This window comes from Podarcis muralis, chromosome 16 (assembly GCF_964188315.1).
Source record: "Podarcis muralis chromosome 16, rPodMur119.hap1.1, whole genome shotgun sequence".
NCBI lineage: Eukaryota > Metazoa > Chordata > Lepidosauria > Squamata > Lacertidae > Podarcis > Podarcis muralis.
The window spans coordinates 14,896,456-14,921,200 of NC_135670.1; the positions used below are offsets into that span (position 1 = coordinate 14,896,456).

At 49.4% G+C, this 24,745-nt stretch overlaps 1 protein-coding gene across 1 annotated transcript in view; it reads left to right on the plus strand.

The window, feature by feature from the left end:
- The first annotated feature begins 10,181 nt into the window (after positions 1 to 10,181).
- Positions 10,182 to 24,745, plus strand: part of PYGM (glycogen phosphorylase, muscle associated) — a 28,276-nt gene continuing 13,712 nt past the window's right edge. The window contains exons 1-7 of the mRNA XM_028710039.2: positions 10,182 to 10,547; positions 18,207 to 18,308; positions 18,467 to 18,545; positions 20,048 to 20,283; positions 21,215 to 21,326; positions 22,336 to 22,418; positions 24,425 to 24,568. Coding sequence (XP_028565872.1) covers positions 10,305 to 10,547; positions 18,207 to 18,308; positions 18,467 to 18,545; positions 20,048 to 20,283; positions 21,215 to 21,326; positions 22,336 to 22,418; positions 24,425 to 24,568 — 999 coding nt within the window. The 5' untranslated portion in view covers positions 10,182 to 10,304. The remainder of the gene's footprint in view (positions 10,548 to 18,206; positions 18,309 to 18,466; positions 18,546 to 20,047; positions 20,284 to 21,214; positions 21,327 to 22,335; positions 22,419 to 24,424; positions 24,569 to 24,745) is intronic.

Sequence of the window (24,745 nt, forward strand, 5' to 3'; positions counted from 1 at the left end):
CTGCCCCCCACCCCCAGACTTTATTTGGAAAGAGACATCTTGGTTAAGAACTGGCAAAGCTGCTTGGCTGTACACTTGCCGCTACTGTTCCCCCATGAATATAAAGGTCTCCCCACCCTGTTTCCAGTCTGCATATGAGGGTCAGAATATCAATTAGGAGAAAAGCACTGGCATATTTAACATTTATTTAGGTGGCTTAAGGTGGTATTAAGCCAACTGCAAGACACTTCTATTTCATAACTAGATGGCTGCTCTCTTGTCAATTCTGAGTTGCAAATGGGAGTATCGTAAACCAATTCCTCTTCCCATTGTGTACTTTAATATAATCCTGGAAAGAAACTTTGTTGGGATATGGGGAAGAAACAAACCCAGGGAGCTGAGCTGGGGAGCTGTTGCTGTCGTATTGGTGGGGGGTGTCTTCCACCCCAAGCACAGGAGTTGAGAGGTAGCTTACCTTCCAAGCAGGTTAAAAATGCACAGGAGATAAAACACCCATAAGTGTCCTGGAATCCACACTTTGCTCTTAAATGGGAATCTGCACAGGTGTGGCCAGACTTCCCTATGGAGACAGTTTGCTCCAAGCTACACAGGTTGTCTAGTGTTCTGCCAAATCCTGGCTGCAGCAGCCATGTGGTTACATCATTGTGTGAGATCAACCCCTCTGTAAGAGAACACAGTTTCTATTTGTTCCTAGAAGACAAAAAAATCAAATTCCAGGATCAAACCATAGAGAGAATTGTAAAAAATTGTGATGCAGATTTTGTGGCCCATTTGCTATCTTGATGGGGACCTACCTTAAAGCTGACACTAGGGTTACAGAAAATGGGCTTAAGTGTGATTCTGCACACCTGTGCAGAAGAATCTGCCCTCCAAGTCAGATGGGTCAGGCAGGCATGGCTTGTGAGGGTCTGCAATCCTTAAGGGCTTGTGTAGGCTTCTAAACCGATCAGGTTTCATCTCCAGCCAAGTCACCCAATGCTCTCTGTTTAGCTTTATGCCTGACCTTTGGGCGAAGCCTCATGGCATGCAGCTCACTCCTTGCTTTGCTCTTTAACTGCTTCAAGCATCTGATATAAGATTCAAGTTCCCATCTGAAAGCTCCTAGAGCTTGAAAGAAGCAGTTCACCTAATGGCCTGTCACCTTTTGAGGTGGGTGGTTGTGAGATTCACACCGCAGAGTCAACATTATCTACTAGGGACTGAAACTGGACTCTGAATGTGCAGAGAAATACTGAACTCTCGGACCAAGTAATGCTTAACCAGCAGAAGTTTGAAAACCAGTTGCTTTTCAGTACCCCCCCCCCCTAATTCGTGCCCATTAACTTTTCAGGCCATCTCGGTGCAGTACTGTCAGTGTAATAGGTTTTGCTATGTAAGCAAATTTTGCATAACTTACTCTGACAGTATGGGGGTAACAAGCTTGCTGAGTGCTTGAGTCCTATTTTTCTTTACTTCTCCTGCTCCCCCTGCCACTCCTTATTTCTGGTCCTCCTCAGACTTTCTAAGATACTGCCATGTTTATTTATGTAAGCGTAAAGAATACTGCTCCCAGAGAAGAAGCTACACTAGTCTGTAGCATCAAAAAGAGACAGGTGCTGCTGTAATTACTGATAATGGCACAATTTTCATGCCCACTTTACCAGGTGCTCATCAAGGTTTTCCTCAGTTGGCAAATCTACATGTGCACAGTTCCTAGAGGTATTGAAATCTTCATTTTAAACAACATGCTGGTCAGAGGCAAATGATTCATCCTGCCGACTATTGTAAAGCTTAAGGTAATACACATTACTTAAAGCTGAGATTCTTGGTAGGCAGAACTGCTCTCTTTATCCCCAGCTTCCAAGTGATTGAAATGGGGGCTAGGTGTTGTCTGCTTTTAGAGCAACTGTCCCAAAATGCTGAGTTTTGTATAAATTATGCAGATTTGCAGCATAACGCTTGTTTTGCATAATCTGGGAGGGAAGGAGGACTTGAGACACCGGGCTTCCTGTCCACTGGAATTTTGCCCTAGCTAGCTTTGGCAGTGAAGGCTCAGTGGGTTGGATCCAGACTTAAGTTAGTTGTGCTTAGTTCCTGTTTAAATGAACGGGACAACTTAGGGAAGGTCAACCTTTCAATACTTCTTTTCAGTGAGACCCAAACTACTAGGGTGCAAGGCTCACCAATCTTTTCGATGCAAACCTTAGTCATGACCACTGCTGTGATCTTAGGCACAGTGTGATGGGACTGAAGCATTCAACAAGCAGAGGGAGCACCCTGAATAAGGAGCTGAAGTTTTATTTGCAATAAATAGGTCTGGACACCTCATCTCACTGGGGGATGCTTCAAAACACAACCACACACACACACACTGCCTTCCTGATCTAAAGTATTACTTGGGGCAATGTGCTTTTGACATTCTTAGAAATGAGCAATGGGGGAATTTTATATTGGCACCCTGGAAAACATGGGCAAAAATCTGAGGTTTGCGGTTGATCCAGTCTTGATGTGCTCCTGTGTCTTTGGGCTCTGGGGCTGGTGAAAGTGTCTTTCCTCCTACAATTTAGGAAGCTCAACAGTAGCCTAGACCTGGGCTCACATCCCTCATCAGCCATGAAGGTGACTGGCTGTTCCTGGCCTGGTTACCGACAGACCAGGCCTTGTCCTCCAAATCCTCCAAGTTCATGGCACTGGCAAGTGCCGCAGATGACGCCATCGCTCCTGCTGTGAAGACAACCCAAGCGCCGTGCATGCTACCCCTCCCTGTGTTCATCCTGCATCAATGCAGATACGCCCCCGATATTGCAAGGAGAAGCAGGAGCTGGCTGGCTTGGCTGATCAGCTGGTCGGTCTCGGAGACCTCATCTCATCAGCTAGATCCAATAAAGGAAAGTCAAGAGCAGGCTACAGCCCCCACCTTCTCTGGCTGCAGGCGCCAGGTGTCATAATCCTGTTACTTCTTCAAGCTCAGCCCCAGCTAAATTTGGGATGCCTTGCACAGCAGGAGGTGAGCAAAGCGCACCTGTGCCAACCAGGACAATGTCTGGGGTGGAGAGGTGAGCAAGAGCCATTAGCTTTGCAAGGGATGAGAAGAGCTGGCCACTCCCCTTTCACGAGAGGAGGCTGCCTGTTGTCCTTACCATCACAGCGATTTCCCTGGCCTGGGTGTTGTGTGCTGTTAATTGTCCCTTGCATCAGCTCCTCTTTCTCTTGGGATAGTGAGGCATTTCTAAGTGCCCAAAACTGTTTACAGGTGTGAACAGGTGTGACATTGGTGGGTTTGAAGCCATAGCACAGATGCAGAAAGTCATAAGAGTCCGACGGGTTCCTGAAGCCCATCTAGTTCAACCTCTGGTCAGTGCAGAGAACCCAGAGCTAGAACGGATGGTGGCACAGCCTCTGCTTTTCAACCCCCCAGCCAGGGAGAGAGCCCACCCCCAACTAGGTCACTGGTTGTCAACACCCTTTCCTCACATAGCTTGTTTCCATGCCCTTCTCGCCATCTTCACTGGCCTCTGATTCTGATGTGGTTTGCAAATTATCCTTGGCTCCTGGACAAATTGGCTCCCAGACGATCGAAAACTGGAAGTGAGTGTTCTGGTTTTTGAACAATTTTTGGAAGTTGAACGTCCGACGGGGCTGCCAATCAGAAGCCATGCTTTGGTTTTTGAACGTTTGGAAGTCGAACAGACTTCTGGAACACATTCCATTTGACTTCCAAGGTACGACTGTATTTTGTTTAATGAACCAAATGAACCAGAAGGTGAAGGTTTCTTTACAGAACCACCATGTGTGAAAAAATGTACCTCTCTCGCCACAGTTTCTCACAGTTTCTCTCTCTTGCTACACTTCGGGGTGCTCCCTTGTTGCGATTTCAGCTTCTGCTGCTTCCCTGTTGGATCTTTTGTCTGCTTTTGCAGGTTCGCTTCAGATCAAGAAGCAGCAGCCCTCTAGTGACTCCTGCTCAGTGGTGACTGGTCCCCATGGCCCCAAACCAGACAGATCCAGAATTAAGATTTGAGAATTAAGATTTTGAGGGAGATTTTTTTTATTGTGGAGGGAGCTGAGCTGGAGGGCTGAATAGAGAAAGGCATGAAAGCACAAAAGGCAGAATCAAGGGGTTGCAAGTAGCTCACACCCATTGATTTTGATGGGTCTACTCTGAGTAGGGCTAGCATGGGATACAGCTGCTAGGTTTGGAAACCAGCAGTGCTGCAGTGGAGAGCCAGAAGGGGAAGTGAAGTGGCTGAAACAGGTGATAACACTGTCTAATATTTGGTGGCAAGACTACATCTCCCAGGATGCCATGGGGGCAACAGAGCAGAACCGAGCAACTGGCCTGAAGCTGTTCTAAATCTGGTGCAGCGGTTGCTGCCCCCTGGCCAAGTAACACAACCTTCCCCTGAAAGCTGCTATATTTATAGGGATGTGGATGGCCTTGAGTGACAGGCGCAGGCTTCTCTCAGCTTGGCAATAGCTTGAAGCCGGAGCAATTGCCCAAACCTTGCAGGAGAGAGACAGAACCCAGGGCCTCTACCTTAGGCTTGCTGCTCTCGACTTCCCTTCAGCATCTGTCAAATGGGCACATGCACTGCTGACAGGACAGGACAGGACCCCTACAGTGAGTCACAGCATTGGTTCATCTAGCTCAGGATTTTCTACACTGGCTGGCAGCGTCTTTCCAGGGCTTCAGCCGGGACAAGTCCCATCCCTACCTGGAGATAATGCCAAGGATTTAACCTGGAACTTTTTGCAAGCAAAGGAAATCCTCTGCCATTGAGCTTCTGCTCTTCCTAACATGATGGGAGATTTAAATGGCAGCTCCTGGCAGAGGACTGCTTCTGCCCCCAGTTTGGGGGGGGGGTTCACCAGAGTGCTATCCTGCTAATTGACCCACACAATCCAGGCCATCTGCATCACCAACAGCAGCAACAGGGAAGGAAGTGATCATCAAAACGTAACTTGGAGGTCAGGAACACCAGAGGCGTCTAGCAAGTGAACTGCTCCAGGTCTAGACCAACTTCAACTTCAACTAGACCAAGTTCAGCCAACTTCTGCAGAATCCCTGGAAGGATCCACTGGAAGAAAATGTTTTGGCAGAGGACCATAGCCCAGTTGTAGTCAAGCACAGTGTTTGTAGGCCATAGTTCCCAAGTTGAAACCCAACTGGCATCTCCTGGTGGGGCTGGGAAAGATTCCTCTCTTCCTGAGACTCTGGGCAGCAGCTGCCAGTCTGTGTAGGCAATACTGAGCTGGATAGACCAATTAAAGCATTGTGATCCCAGTGAATTACGACCCCAGTAAGACTGGGCTGTCACCCTCCGGCTATCCTTCAGCACAAAGCCAACAGGGGGAATCTGGTGTGTCATCATTGACCCTGGAAGCGGGATGAAGAGTGCGGAGGGACAAGTCGTGGTTTGCATTTTGGGACAGGGGAAATTTCTGCCCATTCCTGGAGCCACTCCTTTGTTGCAGCTGCAAAGAGCAAAGCCAGGATTCAGTCCCCGGATGGTTGGTTTGTGGCAGCGTGAGGGATTGAGAACATTGACTGGAGAGATTAGACTGGTAACAAGATTAGAGAGAGAAATTGAGTGAAATTAGGTAGACTGATGATAAGGATCAGGGGAAAGAGAATTAGGAGGAAGAGCATTAGAAGCTCAGATAAAAGAGGATTACAGGGAAAGCGGGGAGGAAGAAAGAGGTGGGAATCAGTTCTAGGCGGGCAGGAGATTTACCGGGTGTTACAGGGGTTTTCACAGGTTGTGTGTGTGTGTGTGTGTGTGTGTGTGTGTGTTTATGAATCAAGCCCTACCCCCCCCTGCCCCCAAACCCCCCACCTCTGGACTGTTGACAGCAACTCTCCAGCTATTTATTGAATAATCTTAACTGCTTGGGGCTGGTTGTCGGCAATAGATTATTGATAATCAGTGTAGTCTCTGTTAGGGAAATTAAATGGGAGAAAAACAGGGCCTAGGGACAGGAGGGACTTGGTGCTGCTGGCAAAAAGGTGGTGTGGAGCTCTGCAGGTTAGGGAACAGGAGACAGGAAACACAGGCAGTGTGTGAATAGCAAGTCCAGGGCAGAGGCGAGATACAAACTGGGAACTTGCTAGCCCAGCCTCTTGGCCACAATGGTATACCGATTTTCATATGCAAGGAGGAGACTTGCAAATGTGTCAAAACCGGGTCTTCTTATAAGCTGTGCATGCAGGGTCGCCTTCCTGAAGTACCCCATGCCCTGCTCCTATGCTGTTGCTGAGTCTTGTCTTTCGCAGTCTGAATGTTGGCTGTAGCTCCTCTACAGCTTCGCTGTTCAGCTCCTGGGTATCGTGAAAGAGAAAGCTTTAAGATTCTTTCCACGCTATAAGGGGGCTTAGATTTGGGTCTAGTTGGTTTGCCTTGTTAATACATTTACTTTACTATAAACTTTCCCAGCATGCAGTGAAGACAGGCTTGCAAGTCACTGCCTAAACAAATTCTGCATTTGCAACAGGGCTATTGTAGCAATACAGATCTACCTGCTTACCATACCTCCAAACATTTGTCAGCATCTGGAGTTGGGGCTTAGGTCTGTGGATGGGGGTGGGGGATGCATTGGTTCAGGGGAGACCCAAGCCCTATTGCACACCCTCCTGAAAACCAAGCAGAGTGTAACCTCCCCCTCCACCCGCTCACCGGTCATGTTGTTGTCAAGACACCCACTCAACACCATCCCTGCCAGAGGAGGCCCAAAATAGAAAAGAATGTTGCTGGGCAGTTTTCCTCCACTGATCTCTTCGGGGGGTGGCAGGGTGGCTGAGTGGCACCTGCTTGTCATAACTCAGGCTGGGGAGGGAGGCTTTTGAGGCTTTGCTTGCCCAAAAGGGAGGAGCTGGGCAGGGACTGTAGGGATTGCCTTGATCAAAGTGGGGTTCATCTCATTCAGCATTTGGTTGCTCTCCATGTGCCTCTAGAAAGCTCAAAGCTCTGCCCCCCACTCATTAGGATACAGAAAAGTCCCAGGAGCCCAATTACATAGTCATAGAATAATAGAGTTGGAAGGGACCCTGAGGATCATGTAGTCCAACCTGAAAATGCAAAATAAGTGCAAAAGCAGTCAATGGACAGGCAAAATGACAGCAATGAATAAGCCACAGGCCCTGAAACCTCTACTACTGAATTTTATTAAAATGTCTCAAATGGTCGTCTTGGAGGAAAGATGGGATATCAATGTGACGGATGATAGATAGATGATAGATGATAGATAGATAGATAGATAGATAGATAGATAGATAGATAGATAACATGCACAGACTGCAGTTTATAAATGCAGAAAAAGCTTTTGACAGAGTGATGTGGAGACATTTATTTCAAGTAGTGTATAAAATGGGAGTGGGTTCTACTTTTGCCTCCTGGATTAGTTGATTTATTCGAATCCTACTGCCTCAATATGCATAAGTGAAGCAAATCCATAAACCTTCACATTACCTCCATAATAGGATCTTTGGCCAAAGCTAATAGACCAGAACAAAGATTTTCAGGGATGAAAAAGGGAATCTAAAAAGAAAGCTGTATGAGGATGATCAAGTACTGATGTCAAAAGATGAGAAGAATAATTTGAACCTCTTTTAAAGACACTAGACAAATCCGGACAAATTTCATGCTATAAGTCAGAGTGGTTTGGCTATCACTTGCAAAACATTACAAAATATAAAACTGCATTTCATTCAGTAACTTCAGGTACGGCATATAATAAGCAACTTATTGAGAATGTTTGGGGCACTGATAGATAGTACTAATTTTGAATCACTGGCTTTTAGAAACAATAAGCTGAAAGGAACCTCAGGGACAAATGTATAATATAATCACATAATTGGAAACATCTCAGCACAAATTCCAATTAAAGCGGAATGTGGATATGCACAGCAATATATCTTGATAAAAGTGGATATGGGCTTGGAAGAACACTTCCAAATTTGCATGATGCTTAAATATTTTTTCATATATAAAATCATGCTTACTGGTATTTTAACCCCTCCCCCCCAAACTGGAGTGAACATGATATGTGCAACAATAAACAGCCCACACTGTAGATGCAAAATCCTGCAAAGGCAAACATCCTCCACATCATTTGGGAATCCCACTAATTGAAATGTTTTGGGTGCTTGTATTAATAGAAGCAAAATACAGTGGTACCATGGATTAAGAACTTAATTCGTTATGGAGGGCTGTTCTTAACCTGAAACTGTTCTTAACGTGAGGTACCACTTTAGCTAATGGGGCCTCTGGCTGCTGCTGCATGATTTCTGTTCTCATCTTGAAGCAAAGTTCTTAACCTGAGGTACTATTTCTGGGTTAGCGGAGTCTGTAACCTGAAGCGTCTGTAACCTGAAGCATCTGTAACTCGAGGTACCACTGTAAAACAAATCTTGGCCAGGATCTCCCCAGAGCTCCATTTGTAATATTAATATTTGAATACCTTCCAACCAGGAAATGACAGCCAATGTACAGGCAGCAGCAAAATGGTAATTCGCAAAAAACGGGGGAAATTCCTCGTCCTCCACAGGGAAATTATTGGCTCTGGGAGGCACCTAAACTCACAAGGTTGGTGATGAGAGAGAAGGCAGGAGAATGGAAGGTGTCTTGATTGAAAAAAATGGAACTTGGTTGTATTTTACCCGCATCAGAAAGTGCAAAGGAAAATAAATTTGTATCTGCTATTTGGAGGCATTTGGGGGAAATTATTAAGTTTAACCCTTAATATAGCAGACTCTGAACGAGCAAGCAGTGTGGGATAAAAAACCTGTATATATTTAGCTATTTATCCCATCCTTATTTATTGATATCTAGCAAGGGAGGTTATTTGAAACTCAAGTACTATCCTACGCACAGTCTTATATTGCCTTATGAATAATAATAAGAATCCCAATTCCTGCATTGCAAGGGGTTGGACTAGATGACCCTTTGGGACCCTTCCAGGGTTTCCAACTTGAATAAAATATGGGGGGGGGGGTGCAGGTATGTCCCTCCATGCATAATCAATCACTTTATGCAGCATATGCACACTATTTGAATGACAATGCCCATCAACCTGGGGTGGGGTGGGGCTGGCCCATGGGCACAGCCAGGGGTTGCAGGGGTCAGCTGCCCCCCATCAAGTAAAATAATAATAATAATAAAATACTTGACTAACTGACCACTTGCATTGCAGATAATTTGGTTCTGCCCCCACAACACGAAGCCTGCCCCCTCTAAAATAAATCCTGGCTACGCCCATGGCCTGACCCCCTCAAATATTTTATTGGGGGTGTGTGTGTCAAAGAGATCCCAGCTCCCAGGGACCCTTCCAGCTCTTCTGTGACTGCAGTACAGGTTCTCAAACGTCTTGGTACTCAAACAATTTGGAACCCAACACGGCAAACCCAGAAGTAAGTGCTCCAGTTTGCAAACTTTTCCCGGAAGCTGAACATGCTCCATTTTGAGTGCCACACTTCTGTTTTGAGTGTTACGCTGAGGTCTGATTTTGCTATTTATTTTGCACTTTTGTTTTTGCAGGGTTTTTTGTTTTGTTTTTGTGACTGTGTGGAACCCAGTTCAGCTACTGCTTGATTGATTGTGTGGCTGCAGTACAGTGGTACCTTGGGTTACATACGCTTCAGGTTACAGACTCTGCTAACCCAGAAATAGTGCTTCAGGTGAAGAACTTTGCTTCAGGATGAGAACAGAAATCGTGCAGCGGCAGTGCAGCAGCAGCAGGAGGCCCCATTAGCTAAAGTGGTGCTTCAGGTTAAGAACAGTTTCAGGTTAAGAACGGACCTCCGAAACGAATTAAGTACTTAACCCTAGGTACCACTGTACATTGTTTATTGCTTTCATTTTATGGAATAATGGTCTTGTTAGTAAAATTCATGTTAAATTGCTGTTTTAGGGGTTGTTTTTTAAAGTCTGGAACGGATTAAACCATTTTGCATTACTTTCTATGGGAAAGCGTGCCTTGGTTTCGGAAAGCTTTGGTTATGGAATGGATGAAGTTCGAGAACCAAGGTACCACTGTGGTTCCCGATTCAGAGCTGCAGCCTCTGGGCTCTCTCTCCCCAGGAGGCGTAGGAGGGGCGGGGGATTCCCTGGGTGCGTGGGCGGGGTCGAAGGCGCGAGGGGGCGGTCCTTCCCCCCCTCCTGAATAATGCAGCAGGGGCCGGGGGTTTAATAGCGCCCCAGGGGAGGGGCTTGGGGCGCATTTGCTGGTGCCGAAGCGGAGAGCGCAGCGCCCCCGGAGCCCGCCCCGTCGAGTCCTCCTCCTGCCATCTACCTAGCCGCCCGCTCCGCGCCACTCTCCCTGCCGCCAGGATGTCTCGGCCACTGTCCGACCACGAGAAGCGCAAGCAGATCAGCGTGCGGGGCTTGGCGGGCGTGGAGAACGTGACGGACCTGAAGAAGAACTTCAACCGGCACCTGCACTTCACCCTCGTCAAGGACCGCAACGTCGCCACCCCGCGCGACTACTACTTCGCCCTCGCCCACACCGTCCGCGACCACCTCGTCGGGCGATGGATCCGCACCCAGCAGTATTACTACGAGAAGGACCCCAAGGTGGGAAGGAGGAGGAGGAGATCAAAGGAGCGCGGGAGGGGGGAGAGGTCCGGAGGGGGGAGGGGCTCGTGGCCCCCAGCCGAGGGAGGACCCTGGGCCCATAGGACCAATATATTTGAGTCCCCCCACAAGTTGATGGGTATTGACATTCAAATAGTATAGGTGAGCTCCTTCATGTGATCAACATACGGGGCGGTGCTTACTTGCACCCCACCAATATTTTATTTAAGTTGGCGCCCCTACCTGGGCCGGTGGAGGGGTGTGGGTGTCCGTTCAGGGTTGCCCCCCCTCCAAAGTTGGCTGGGGGAGGGAGCAAGGAGTTTACTCCGTTCCTTCAGTGAGAAAAGACGGTGACCTGGGAGGAAGGATTGGGATGGGGGAATGCTTTTTTTTGGGGGGGGGGGCTGCTTCTTCAAATACTGTCTGTGGAGCGTCTGCCTCCTGTCTGACCTTTCGCACTCCGTGCCTTCTTCAAAGTGGTGTCAGCCTCCCCCCCCCCCGCTCCTCCCGGTGTCTTATTCCGGACCCCCCCCCCCCCCGCGTGCCCTTTGCATGTCTGGGTTCCAGCAAGCTCCGGCCTCTCGCTTCCCGCGGCTCCAGGTGTCGAAGCTGCCCCTCCGGAGGGCGGGGCGACAAGGGAGGCGGGGTATCCAAGCCAGTCTTCGGTCGGGGGTATTAATAGCTGCTTAAGACGCTTCCCCGCCGCCTGCGGGAGAGAGAGGCCACCTGCTCCCACTCGAGGGTCGGGATGGAGGGCCAAAAAGCCCCAAGACGCCCACCTGAAGCTTGGAGGGCAAAAACCCTTCTGTTTGGGGGGTCTGTTAGGGGGAGAACTTCTGCATGCCAAGCATGTGTTCCACCCCAAGGCTCCAGCCCAGTTTCCATCCAGTGGTATTCAGAAGCATTGCTGCCTTCCGCCATCATGGCTAGCAGCCATCAGCAGCTCCCCACTCAATTAATATGTCTACTCCTCTGTTAAAGTCATCCATGTGGGTGGCCTGCTGCAGCAGGGAGTTCCATAGTTTATGTTCTGTGTGGGTCACTAAGCTGACCTGGCTTCAGTTTCAAAGACCAGGCAAAGCAGCCCCCCCCCACTAACTTTCATTCTGCACACCCAGGTGCATTTGAACATCCAGGAGATCTGCCCCACCCACCCCAATTTCAGCCTTCCAGAGGCTGGGTGGGGGTGGGGTCTCCAGGTATCTGCCTCCCTCTCTCTGCATCACAAAGGGATGGGCCCGGCCAGGGGAGGCAGCTCCTTCCCGTCCTCTTTAAATTTAGCCCAGCCTGACATTTGCTGTGAACTTTTGCCATTTAATTTCGGGATAGGCCTGTGTCAGCAGCACCAGGGCTCCGGGGGAAGGACACCAGATACAGCTGGCAGAAGCAAACCCAAGATGGGCCGGTCTCTGCTTGCGGAGCTTGGAAAGGTCAGCCGGCCGGTGGAGGAACAGCATCAGCTGTGGTGGGCCTTGCGTTCTGGTTCTTGAGGGGTACCTGGCCGCAGGTTCCTTCTGCCAGAGGAAACACCTTTCTTTTGCAATGCCTCCTTGCCTGCTGCTCATTCCCAGTATCTCAAAAAGGGGCTTAGTTTGTGCTGGCAACCACACCAGTGCTGTGGCTGAGTCCCAGAACGTAGAATCAAAGAATGTGAGAGTCTGAAGGGGGGTCTGGGAGGTCATCCAGCCCAACCCCCACCTCAGCGCAGGGTGCAAGTTGGACTTTGGCATCCCTGATGGCTGGTTGCCCAGTTTCTGCTTAAGTAGCTCTAGCAAAGGAGAGGAAGGGAGAGGGAGCACTCATGACCCCCCTGAGGCAAGGCTGCCCCACTGGCCAAGAGCTCTTCCCTTTAGGAAAGTTCCCTTGATGTTTAGCCAAAATCTGCTCTTTCCCTGCAACTCTTTGGTTCACGTTTGCTAGCTCTCCAAAGAAACCCAGATTGTGCTCCCCACTTTACCCATTTACAGAGAGGGGTTTAAGAATTAGAGACGTATGAAGCAACAAACAATAGGAGTGCCTCTGAGAATGCTCAGAGTGCCGTAGTCATTCCTAAGGACATGGATTCATCTGGAGTGAGAAATGCCAAGGGGGCTCAATCCCACCCAGAGCTCACCAGGTGACCTGCCCTGGACTCCGGCTCTGCTCATTCCAGCTGTGTGGAGGAGGCTGGGTCTCATCTGCCGCTGGTGGGAAGTCATTCTCACAGAGCCACGATGCTGCCGCTGCTGAGTAAATATACTTTAAGTTGAGGACCAGAGTGGCCAGAGGACAGGAGAGATTTTGCTCCAAACCTCTACTCCAGGAGTGAGCAAACTTTTTCAGCAGGGGGCTGGTCCACTGTCCCTCAGACCTTGTGGGGGGCCGGACTATATTTTTTTGGGGGGGAAATGAACGAATTCCTATGGCCCACAAATAACCCAGAGATGCATTTTAAATAAAAGCACCCATTCTACTCATCTAAAAACATGCTGATTCCTGGGCTGGATTGAGAAGGCGATTGGGCCGGATCTGGCCCCCGGGCCTTAGGTTGCCTACCCATGCTCTACTCAGTCACTCTGCCCACTGGGCAACCTTAGTCTCTGTTTTAGCCGAATCTCCCTCATAGGGTTCTTGTGAAGATAAATTGAGGGAGAACCCTGCAAACTGCCTTAAGCTCAATGGAGAAAAGGCAGAATATAAATTATTATTATTATTATTAGGAGGAGGAGGGAGCCTGCAACAAAATGTTGCAGTGTGGCATGTGCTGCACTTCAGGGTTCCAGCCGATCAACTCTGCCATCTTCCAGCACGTTCTCTTTCCTTCCTCTGGGTCCCCACCCCTCCAATAGCATTCTGATTATATCATGCACAGTTCTTATTTGGCTGTGGTTATGTTTGTTTCTTTGTTTTTGCAGAGTGGGGTCTCTAATAAATGTTTTCTGTACTTCTGCAAACTCTGCATTTCCCCAACCCTACAGATACTTTCTCAGTTTGAATGGTTGGTGACCTTTTGATTATGTAAGGGTCCATACCCAGAGAAATCAAGCTAGCTAATGGTATCTGCGGTATGCATGTGCATTCAAGCAGGGCTGAACTCACTGGAGGAGTGGTAGGCTGTAGATCACATGTATAAATAAATATATTAGTGCTGCTAATGGTTAGTAAGACGTGGTAGTAAGCCTGGGCACCAACAAAGGTCCCTTAGATGGAGCTTCTTCTTGAGGGGATGAGTATTTTGCAAGCACTCAGCTGGAGAATGCCAAGAGTTCGGCTGGTGGCAGGATGTCCTATCCCAGGCATTGACCACACTGGGAATCCTGCTGTTCAGAAATGTTTCTGGTCGCACATTTAGTGTGGGGAAACGATCTGCAATGAGCACTTCAAGTGGAGCAACAGAATATGTGTAGGAGTAGGAAAGCAGGGTGCCTCTGGGCATGTACAGAGTGCTTGTCTCCCCCCCCCCCCCCGACAGCACCATCTAGTGAATCTTCACTCAGAAGCAAAGTCCTCCTGCGTTCATTCCTCAACCCGGGCTTACGTGCTAAGCGCATGTGCCTAGGGCTGCAGCCTGAGTAACTCTACCCAGTTCCCAAAATATCCAGGAATCGAGATTAGGATAGCATTGCAAATAAACTCACATTTACTAGCATTGCCTGCTTCTCTGCCGCCGGCCTGTGTCAGCCTGCGCACCTCCCGCAAAAAGCCCACAGGAGCTGCGCACCCTTTAAGGAGTGCGTGGCTCCTGCGGGCCAGCCATTGAGAAACAAACTAACTCTATTTTCGCCCCCAAAGAAAATGTGCCCTAAAACAGAGCAATCTTTTGTAAAGTTTTGCTGCCTGTTCTACCTATCTCTCTATGTCTATCTATCTCACATTGCTTTTTGAATATCTCAGAGGCATTCCTTACTGGACACAGGCTGATCCAGATGAGGAGAGGCTGGGCTTATCAGGAGGTGGGATCTGCTTGCCAGATTGAAGCCCCTCTAACAATGCTGTCACAATACTACATACCGTATTTTTCGCTCCATAAGGCGCACCGGACCATAAGGTGCACCTAGTTTTTAGAGGGGGAAATCAAGAAAAAAAATATCCCCCCCCCCAGCCCCAAAGAGCAAAGAAGCCAAGACAGTGAGCGGGATCCATCCAGCTGGTTGTCTTGGCTTGTGCCATAGCCGCGTGCAGCCTCTCCCAGCTGGAGAGGTTGCGCGGGGCTAAAGAGGAAGCCAAGACAGCGAGAGGGATGGATCCTGCTCGCTGTCTTGGCTTGTGCCATAGCTGCGCACAGCCTCTCCAGCCGGGAGAGGCTGCGTGCGACTATGGCAATTCCCTCACCTCCCGCAAAAAGCCCAGAGGAGCTGCGCACCCTTTAAGGAGTGCGTGGCTCCTGCAGGCTTTTCTACGAGGAGGGAGAAGGGACTGACTGGCTGCGTCAGTCCCTTCTCGCTCCTGGGGAAAAGCCCGCAAGAGCCGTGCGGAGCTTGTGTGCGGCTCTTGGGGGCTTTTCCTGCCTGCCTCCCCCCTGCATTCGCTCCATAAGATGCACACACATTTCCCCTTACTTTTTAGGAGGGAAAAGGTGCGTCTTATGGAGCGAAAAATATGGTGAAGATAATACATTGATGTGTTGTTTTCTAAAACTTCAGAGAGCTTTGCTTACATTATCTCCATCCTTATAACACCCCTTTCCAGTCCTCCCATGATGTTCCCCTGCATGTGGGCTGAACTCAGCCATGGCTGGTTGGCCCCCCAAGTACCATGTGGTTGAGTGTCCTACCTTACAGAGGACAGTCTTCTTCCAAGTTCCGTTTAAATCTAAAAGAACTGCAAGAAAGGAGAGCAGCTGGGCAGAAGGTGGGTGGAGGCCTTGAAGCCAGTGTGGCCTAGTAGTTAGAATGTCTGGTTGGGACCTGGAGGACCAATGCTTAAATCCCCACTCAGCCATGAAGCAATAATAATAATAATAATAATAATAATAATAATAATAATAATAATATATTTATACCACACCCATCTGGCTGGGTTTTCCCAGCCACTCCAGGCGGCTTCCAACAAAATATTAAAATACAGTAATCCATCAAATATTAAAAGCTTCCCTAAACAGGGCTGCCTTCAGATGTCTTCTGAAAGTCTGGTACTCTAGTTGTTTATTTCTTTGACATCTGGTGGGAGGGAGTTCCACAGGGCGGGCGCCACTACCGAGAAGGCCCTCTGCCTGAAGCTCTGTGGGGAGTGACCTTGAGCTCGGTCACTGCTTCTCAGTCTAATCTACCTTACAGGGTTGTTGTTGTGGGAGTTAAATGAGGAGACGAAGAACCATGTATGTCACCTTGAGCTCTTCCTGAAAAATAGTGGGATAGAAATGCAATCAGGGCTTTCCCCCCCCAGCCAGAACTCAGTTCCGTCACCTCTCAGGTGGGTGCCATTGCCATTATAAGTGGGGTGTTCATAGTGAGTTCCAGCACCACCTCCTCCTCCTCATTATTATTAAATTAGCACTGAATGCACTATAGAGAGCACACCAAGCAGGCATATAGGCTGGCTAGTCTGTCGTTGGTGAGATGCATTACTTTTCTATGTAACTTATAATATTTCTAAATTTGCACCTATAACATCCAAAAAGAGATGTTGCCTTTATCTCTCTTTTTTGCAATGCAGAAGTGGCCACACGGCTAGCGCCTAAGTTCCTGGTAGAATAGAGGGGAACTGTCAAGAGAGGGACCTGTAGCCCCTGCTTGGCAGGCAGGTAGGCGGGCAGAAAGGGCCACGCTTGATCCCTGGCATCTCCAGGGGTGAGTAGATAAAAGGTCTGCGTGTCACCCCTGGAGGCCAAGGTGGACAAGCTGCCTGTTCTGATACAAGGCAGCTTCCTGTGCTCCCAGGAGGGACCACTGGCACACAGCAGGGGCTGGGTTCAGCCCCTGGGTAGGGCTGGAAAAGACTTCTTTTTGTAAGGCTGGAGAGCTGCTGCAAGTTTGTGTAGACCAGAGGTAAGCAATGTGGTGCTCCCCATCAGCCCCTGCAGGCAGCACGGCCAATGGCCAGAGGTGATGGAAGCAGCGGCAGACTTTGGTCTTTCAAATTCCCGCAGCACCCTGTGCAAGGCCAAAATTTGGTACCTCCAACCTCTTGCCTTCCGTTCTTCTCAATTCACTATGTTGTAGCTGCGGCGCCCCCTAGGCTCAGTGTCCAGTGTGGCAGAACTGGTCACACTGCCCTAAATCCGCCTCTGATGGGGACTGTAGTCCAATAACATCTGGAGGTTATATGGGTCAATGGCATGACTCACTGTGTCCCTATGTAAATCAGCCTTTTATCCAAAACCGTGAGGACTGGAGCCTCCTTTTTTCTTTTTCTTTTTAGTTAGATCAGCCAATAGCCTGATTTGGTATAAGGCAGTTTAATAGGGGCTGTGTGGCTCACAGCTGCTGCTTTCAGCCAGTGGCTCAGGCAGGCTTTATATATTACAAATTTCAAATCATGAAACAGAAATGCAAATTGTGAAATAAGGCTGCAGTTCTAGACGTACTTACCTGGGATTAGCTGTGTTGATCACACTGAGTCTTTATTTCGGAGCCGACATGTGTGGAATGATACAGTCAATCTGGTATTGATGAGCTATAAAACAAATGGGTCATATCCGCTGAAGAAGAGGGTGCGTCGTTATGCCAATAATGAACAAAGCGTTTTAAAGATAAGTGATTGTGCCCTTGCTTGCCCCCTGCACCCCATCCATGACTTGCTTCCCGCAGTGGTAGGTGGACCAGCTGCACCCATGTAGCATTGTGCTGGTGCATCAGGGAGTTCCACCAGTGTTTAGTTCATGCCAGCGGCATGTCTCAAGTGCCCCCAAAGCAGTGGGGCTCTTCTGCTGCTCCCCAGAACCCCTCTGCCTCCAGTCTTGACCACTCATACCCTCAAGGAATTTGCTTCTTCCCTCCTGCGTGGCAAAGTCTCGCTGCCACAAATGAGGCACAGTAAATTGACCAATGATGGTTTAGGCTTTGGTTCGCAACAGCCCCTCTGGAAAAGTGGGGCATGTTTGTTATGTCTTGGTGAAATAAGATACAAGAAAATGGTCACCTGGATACGTTACTGGGGATGATGTAAGCTATTATGGAATTATTATATATGTCCAATTATATGCAGTGGTACCTCAGGTTACAGACGCTTCAGGTTACAGACTCCGCTAACCCAGAAATAGTACCTCGGGTTAAGAACTTTGCTTCAGGATGAGAACAAAACCTCACGTTAAGAACAGTTTCAGGTTAAGAAAGGACCTCCAGAACGAATTAAGTTCTTAACCTGAGGTACCACTGTATCTATTTTTTCCTATGAGTATTCCTTCCCACCCGTCAATCTGCCAGCCACCTTTTTCTGGTACTAAGCTCTAGTTTACTATAATACTTATTTCAAAAAGAGTTAAAAGTATTGTTCTCAGTGCCATATTTATATTTGCGGAACTAAAGAAAATCTATTGTGTTTCGAAACAACAGTCGAAGGTGACCAAGGCGCAACATCTTGTTCAATAAAAACAACGCAATGGTGATAAGAACAACAATCCAAATCTAATCCTCTCCGTGGGAGACGGCAGTGCACAGTTTCTTCCCGTAAACACAACACAAGCTCACAGGTCCACCTTTGCTCCTCTCTAACTCCTCCTCAATCTTCTTCCTTCTTCAGCGCATCTATTACCTGTCTCTGGAGTTCTACATGGGGCGCACTTTGCAGAACACCATGGTCAACCTGGCCTTGCAGAATGCCTGCGATGAAGCTACCTACCAGGTTTGGGGACTGCCAAGGGGCCTGGGGTGTGTGTGGATGAGGTTGGTGGTGATGGGCCAAGGAGGCTTGGGAGATTCCTGGGGCTGGGGCCTTCCCCCCACCCCCACCTGAGCTAATTCAACCCCCTCTCCCCTCCGCACCCTCCTTTTGTCCAACAGCTCGGCCTGGACATGGAAGAGCTGCAGGAGATCGAGGAAGATGCTGGCCTGGGTAACGGAGGGCTTGGGCGCCTGGCAGGTGAGCCACCAGAGGAGGGGCTGCCACTCGGTGGCTGAGCCCCTGCTTTGCAAGCACCTCTCTCTCCCTGGCAGCATCTCCCGGTGGGGCTAGGATGACCGTGGCCTTCCTGTGGCTGCCGAGGATCTCGGGAGCGCACTCATGTGTTGACGGTCTTCCTCGTCCTCCCAACATGGCTGTCCCATGGAATCATAGAATGGGAAGGGACCCCGAGAGGCATAGCTGTCAACCGTCCCATATTTGACGGGAAAGTCCCTTATCCCAGAACTGTGTCCCGCTGCTGTCCCTTACTGATGATGTCCCTTAAATTTCCTGGGTTTCAAAGGAAGCAGCTCCTCTCCCTCCCTTCCTGCTGGCCAGGGAGGAGGGAGGCTCCAACTGTGTTGCTTGGTTGCGTTGCTCACCCAATAAGGAGTCTAAGAATGACTGGGGGGGTGGAGCTTGAATGCCTTGTGCCAATCAGATTGGACGCATTGCCTGGGAACTCGCCTTTGCTCAGCGCTTCCCAGCGGAGAGGTGATGGTGGTTTTCCTTGCTGCATCCCCTTTGCCGGGTTGCTTTCGCTGTGGGAACCACCGCTTGAGGCTTCGTTTGGCTGCTGGCTGGGCTTTCTGCCTTTGGCTCGGAGGGGCTCAGAAGTTGAACATACCTGTGCTCTGAAAATCCCTTATTTTGGCTGCTGATCCCTTATTTTCGAGGCTGCTGGTCCCTTATTTTCAAATCTGTAAGTTGACAGCTATGCCGAGAGGCATCTATCCCAACCCCTGCAGGGCAGGAATCAGAGTTAAGGAACCCCTGACAGTGAAGGGGAGTCCGCCAGCTCCTGATGGAGTCCATTCCACTGTCAAACAGCTCTTACTGCCAGGAAGTTCTTCCTAATGTTTAGTCGGGATTTCCTTCTTTGTCACAAGAGTCCACTGATGCGGGTCCTCCCCTCCGGAGCAACAGAAAACAAGCTTGCTCCTTTTCCCTTGCGTTTGCCAAATTGATGTTTTTTGCCATTTTAAAATTTAATAATAATAATAATAATAATAATAATAATAATAATAATAATAATTTTTTATTTATACTCCATCCTTCCCGGTTCAGAAAACCGTGCTCTGGGCAGCTAACAACAAATTTAAAACACTTAATTGATGCAAACAACAACAACAACAACAACAAAACCCAGCATAAAATACAGTATAAAACGTGAATAACAATAAATTCAGAATTCAAAAATCAATTTAGGGGGAAAATCCATCCAATAAACATTAGATGATCACCAGGGCTCGCTGGCTAAATTAGTCCTATACTGACATATCCTGTGATGGTATTTCCAATGCTCTGTATTTGGACACTTTTAATGTTTGATGTGAGCCGCTATAGGCCCAGCAGCCCGTTGTGTGGAAGTGGCATATATTTGAACTCAACCAATCCATCCATTCCTGTGGAAGCCCTAGAGGAATGCAGCCCAAACCCCCTTTGGCTCCGCTAAACCTTTCCCTTCCTTCTCCAACCAGCCTGCTTCCTGGACTCCATGGCCACCCTTGGCCTGGCAGCCTATGGCTATGGCATCCGCTACGAGTTTGGGATCTTCAACCAGAAGATCTGCGGGGGCTGGCAGGTGGAGGAGGCTGACGACTGGCTGCGCTATGGGAACCCCTGGGAGAAGGCCCGCCCAGAGTACATGATCCCCGTGCACTTCTACGGCCGCGTCCAGCATGACCATGATGGCGTGAAATGGGTAGACACCCAGGTCAGTAGGAAGGAGAGGAGGGGACCGGAAGGCGGGGGTAGATTTGCTTTGTATTCTTGTGTTCTTCTGTGGCTTAACCGTCCTGTGACCTTCGGATGAAGAGTGGCATAGAAATTTAATCAACAATGATAATAAGGATTCGGCCTCCCCGGTCCAAATATGGTGTGGGTGTGCTCAGATGTGCACAGATGTGCCCTGGCGTTGCTTGCAGGGGCCAGAAATGGTGCTGAGCTCATAGCTGGGGAAGCCAAGGCTTCTTTGGGCCCTTGGCAAGGAGCTGAATTGGCACCTCTGGAGCCTGGAGAGACCATAGACCAAAAACTCAATAGGTTTGCTTTTTGTTGCATTTCACGTTCTTCCAGTGACTTCTTCCACGGCCATCAAGGTTGGGTCTGCTCTGCTCTCTTCCTCCACTTCCTCCTCCATCGGTCTGCCTGCCTTCTTGCCTCCCTCCTTCCTTTCCCTTCTGCCTCTTTCCTTGCATCCCCCCCCTTCCTGCAACTCTTGCCTCCTGCTCTTTCTTCCCTCCAAGCTCTGCTGGTGCTCTGCCCACACTTTAAATAGCACCACCAGCCAACTGGGGAGGGGGCTCTCCAGGGCTGCTCTGACGGCCCACACCAGCGGCCAGATTCCTGTGCCTGGAGCAGCCTGGGCAGTGTGCAGCCGAGTGGGTGAGCTCCTAGTCGCTTCGAGCCAGAGTGGAGAGGTGCAATTTTTGTACACACACCTTGGGCCTGTGCCCTTGGCAGTGGCCAACCAAGGCAACCCCGAGGTCCGTCCTCCCTGCTCCTAGGCCCTCTCTTGCAGGAGTGGGGGTCTTGCTGCTGTGCCCCTCTTCATCCCAGGCAGTCTGACCAGGTTTGCTGTCTGGTCGTGGGTGCTCAGCAGGGGCCCCCAAGGCCAGTTCAAAACCTCCCCCCTTGCCTTGCAGGTGGTCCTTGCCCTCCCCTACGACACCCCCGTCCCCGGCTATCGCAACAACGTCGTCAACACCATGCGGCTGTGGTCTGCTCGGGCACCCAATGAGTTCAACCTGAAGGACTGTAAGTGGATTGCAAGCAGCAAGGCCTTGTGTGGCTCAGCAGGCAGAGCGTTTCCTTGGCATGCGAAAGGTTCCCTGGGTTCAATCCCCACTGGCATCTCCACACGGGACAGGGAACATCCCCTGCCCCTAGAGAGGCGGGGCCTGTAAGTGTAGACAGTGGACCTGATAGGCTGACTCAGTGAGGGGCAGCTTCCTGCATTTCAGATCTGGAGAAAGTGGACAGAGAAAAGTTTTTCCTTTTCCTAACACTCTGGACATCCGAAGAAGCTGAATGTTGGATTCAGGACAGATAAAAGAAAGTCCTTCTCCATGCAGTGCATAGCTAAACTGTGGAACTCCCTGCCACAGGAAGCAGCGATGGCCACCAATTTGGATGGCTTTAATGGACAAATTAATGGAGGAGAAGCCTATTGATGCCTGCTAGACAGGAAGCTCTTTCCTCTTTCACTCCATATATCTGTCTCTCAGTGTGTGTTTGGCTACCGACAAGAACTCTGCAGCATTTTTGGGTGCAGGACATCTTTAGAGGTTTCCTTGCACCTCACTTAGGGGAGGGGCCATCATAGCTCAGTGGCAGAGCACCTGCTTGGCATGCAGAAACTCTGCTGGCATCTCTCCGCTTAAGAAAAGAATTGGGTGCCAGCAGGTAATGGAAAAGTCCCCCCTTCTTCCTGCCTGAGACCACCCTGGAGAACCCAGGCGCCATGCTCTGGGCTGGGTGACCTGCTCTAAGGTGGCTTCCCATTTCTTAGTGAGCTCACCTGCTTGGCATGCAGAAGGTCCCAGGTTCAGTTCCCACCACCAGGTCAGTCTGGGAAAGCCCCTGCTGGTTAGAGCAGGCAGCACTGAGCTGGCTAGAGAACCAGGCTGACTTAGAACCATAGAACTATAGAGTTGGAAGGGACACAGGTGGTCATCTAGTCCAGCCCCCTCCAAGGCAGCTTCTGACCGCTTTGTATAACTTTTGCCCCATTTGAATAGATTTCATCTCTCCCTTTCTCTCGCAGTTAATGTCGGTGGCTACATCCAGGCAGTGTTGGACAGAAACCTGGCTGAGAACATTTCCCGGGTCCTGTATCCCAATGACAACGTAAGTTCTGTAATTTCAGTTTCCTGATGTGTGAGAGAACGTTCCAGAAATGTGCAGGTCTATTCAGGGAGTTGGGGAGAGACTAATGTAGAGGCTAGACTTGCATCTGATACCACACATGATGAGAGCGAGCAGAAGAAAACAAGGAGGGTTCTGAGCCCTCTTCTCCTACCTATGCTGGCTGAAGGACCAAGTCTAGGTGCTCCCAGTTTGTGGTCTCCAGTATTCTCTGGGACGGCCCAGCATAAAAGTGGTGTGCCTTCCCCCAGGCATTACTTTCCAGAGCAGCAGTGTGAGTGAGATGAGGGGGAGAAGGAAACAGGGACCAGCCCTACCATTGGACAGCATGGGGCAACCTCCCCAGGCAGCAGGCAGGGCAGCAGAGCTCCCCCCTCTTGTTCTTGAGCCCCCAGCCAGTCTTCTCTCGTGCCACCTGGTGTCAGGAGCTGGAGTCAGGAGCAGGTGAGCATTAAAAAACACTTGGTGTCAGTGAAGTTAGCTCTTTATTCAAAGAAACCAAAAAAGCGCAGGCCTCGTGATCACAGCATCCCTTCCCAATAGGTCTTGTCCCAATGAGGCAGTTGCAAGGACTGAAGGACCCTGCCTTCCCACCATTCCCAGCAATCTGAGACTTATTCACCTTGTCTCTCTTCGCTCCGCCCTCTTCGTTTCTCTGTGTGTTCTGGGAGGATGGGGGGGGAGGGGAGCTGGTTGCAGAAGTAGGGGGGGAGACTCCCTGGAATCTTCAGCAGCCTGCCTCTTGCCCCCCCCCCCCCAGCTTCCTCTCCTGCCTCTGAGGCTGGATCTAGACACATCAAAAAAACGTTTCAGGAAAACACGTTGTAAACTTTATAGTGAGAAAACACGTTGCTGAAAGACGGAACAAATGCACTGTGAAATGGTACACACTGGGAGCCCTACTTCCAAAGGTCTTTCTGTTTTCCACCTCTGTTGCTGCTGTTTTGCCTGTTGGTAGAGTGGGAGTGATTAGAACACAGGACTCCTGGCTCCCAAGGGGATCCTGGGCAGCACCTGTCAATTTCTTGAGAGACGTGGACAAATTTCAGAAGGGGAGCACCTTGCTAAAGTTGCTATACATCCCCTTTCCCCATGAACATGTCCTCTTTTTCAGGAGTAAAATCTGTCCAGGCAAATTTTTAAAATTTGGCAAAATGTCTGGGGTTTTTTTGTTTTGTTTACAGTACCCCAAGCAAATCAAATCAAATATCTTTAATACGGTCAGTGACCAGGAAGCAATTTATAAAAAATGACATTAAAAGTAGTATTGTGCTACAAGTACCCCAAGCTTTTTTTCCTAGTGCATTAGACTCAGATCTAAGGCACACAGCTAAGCTAGTCTGCCGCAGAGAATCACAACAGGGCAGCATCTTAAACTATCTACATACTGTATAAATCTCTTCTCTTGTGGCTGAACTAAAAGGACATTGACTCAGCAACAAGATATTGGAGGAGGAGTCTGAGAGGGCAAGAGGTAACACCCCCCGGCCCTTAAGGAGAGTCTATATGCACAAGCTAAACAGTTTAATAAATTGTTCTGTGCACACTTATGTTCACAAAGATGTGAACATGAGCCCAAGTACTTTCATGTGGCAAGCGAGGGAGCAATATGTATTATTATTATTTTTATGTTGTTGTTGTTGTAAGTTAAGAACGCTGTTACGAGCAGTATATCACAACTTCTATAGCCTACATACAGTAGGGGTCTTTAAATGAGAATCATCATAGCATTCCGTAGTTAAAAGCAGAAGTCGGCAAATGTGTCCTCTTTTTTGCTCTTCAAAATATGGCAACTGAGTAGGTTGCAGGGCCAGGCAGTCATCTTGTGGTGTCTTAAAAACAAATGTGGCTTTTGCTCTTAAGCTGCCACAATGCTCATCTTTTTGCTTATGGGAATGGGGGAGGGGGGCTCCCAGCAGTTACGCTTCCTCCCTCCCCTGCCTTCCTTGTGCTGACCTTTGGGTTCCCCTTGCCTCCCTCCTCCGCAGTTCTTTGAGGGCAAGGAGCTGCGCCTGAAGCAGGAGTACTTTGTTGTGGCCGCCACGCTGCAAGACATCATCCGCCGCTTCAAGTCCTCCAAGTTTGGCAGCCGCGATCCCGTCCGCACCTCTTTCGACGCCTTCCCAGACAAGGTAGCGGGGCTGGTTTCTCTGATGGGGGCTTGGAGTGCAGGCTGGCCTGGTGTTTGGGGCCAGCGTTGTTGTCAGTCGCCTGCCAATGTCTCCTCCGCGCCTGTTGCTGCTCCTCTCTGTCCCTTGGGCTCAGCAGAAGTGGCAGCCGGTGACAAGGATCGGCAGCTGGCCTCCCTT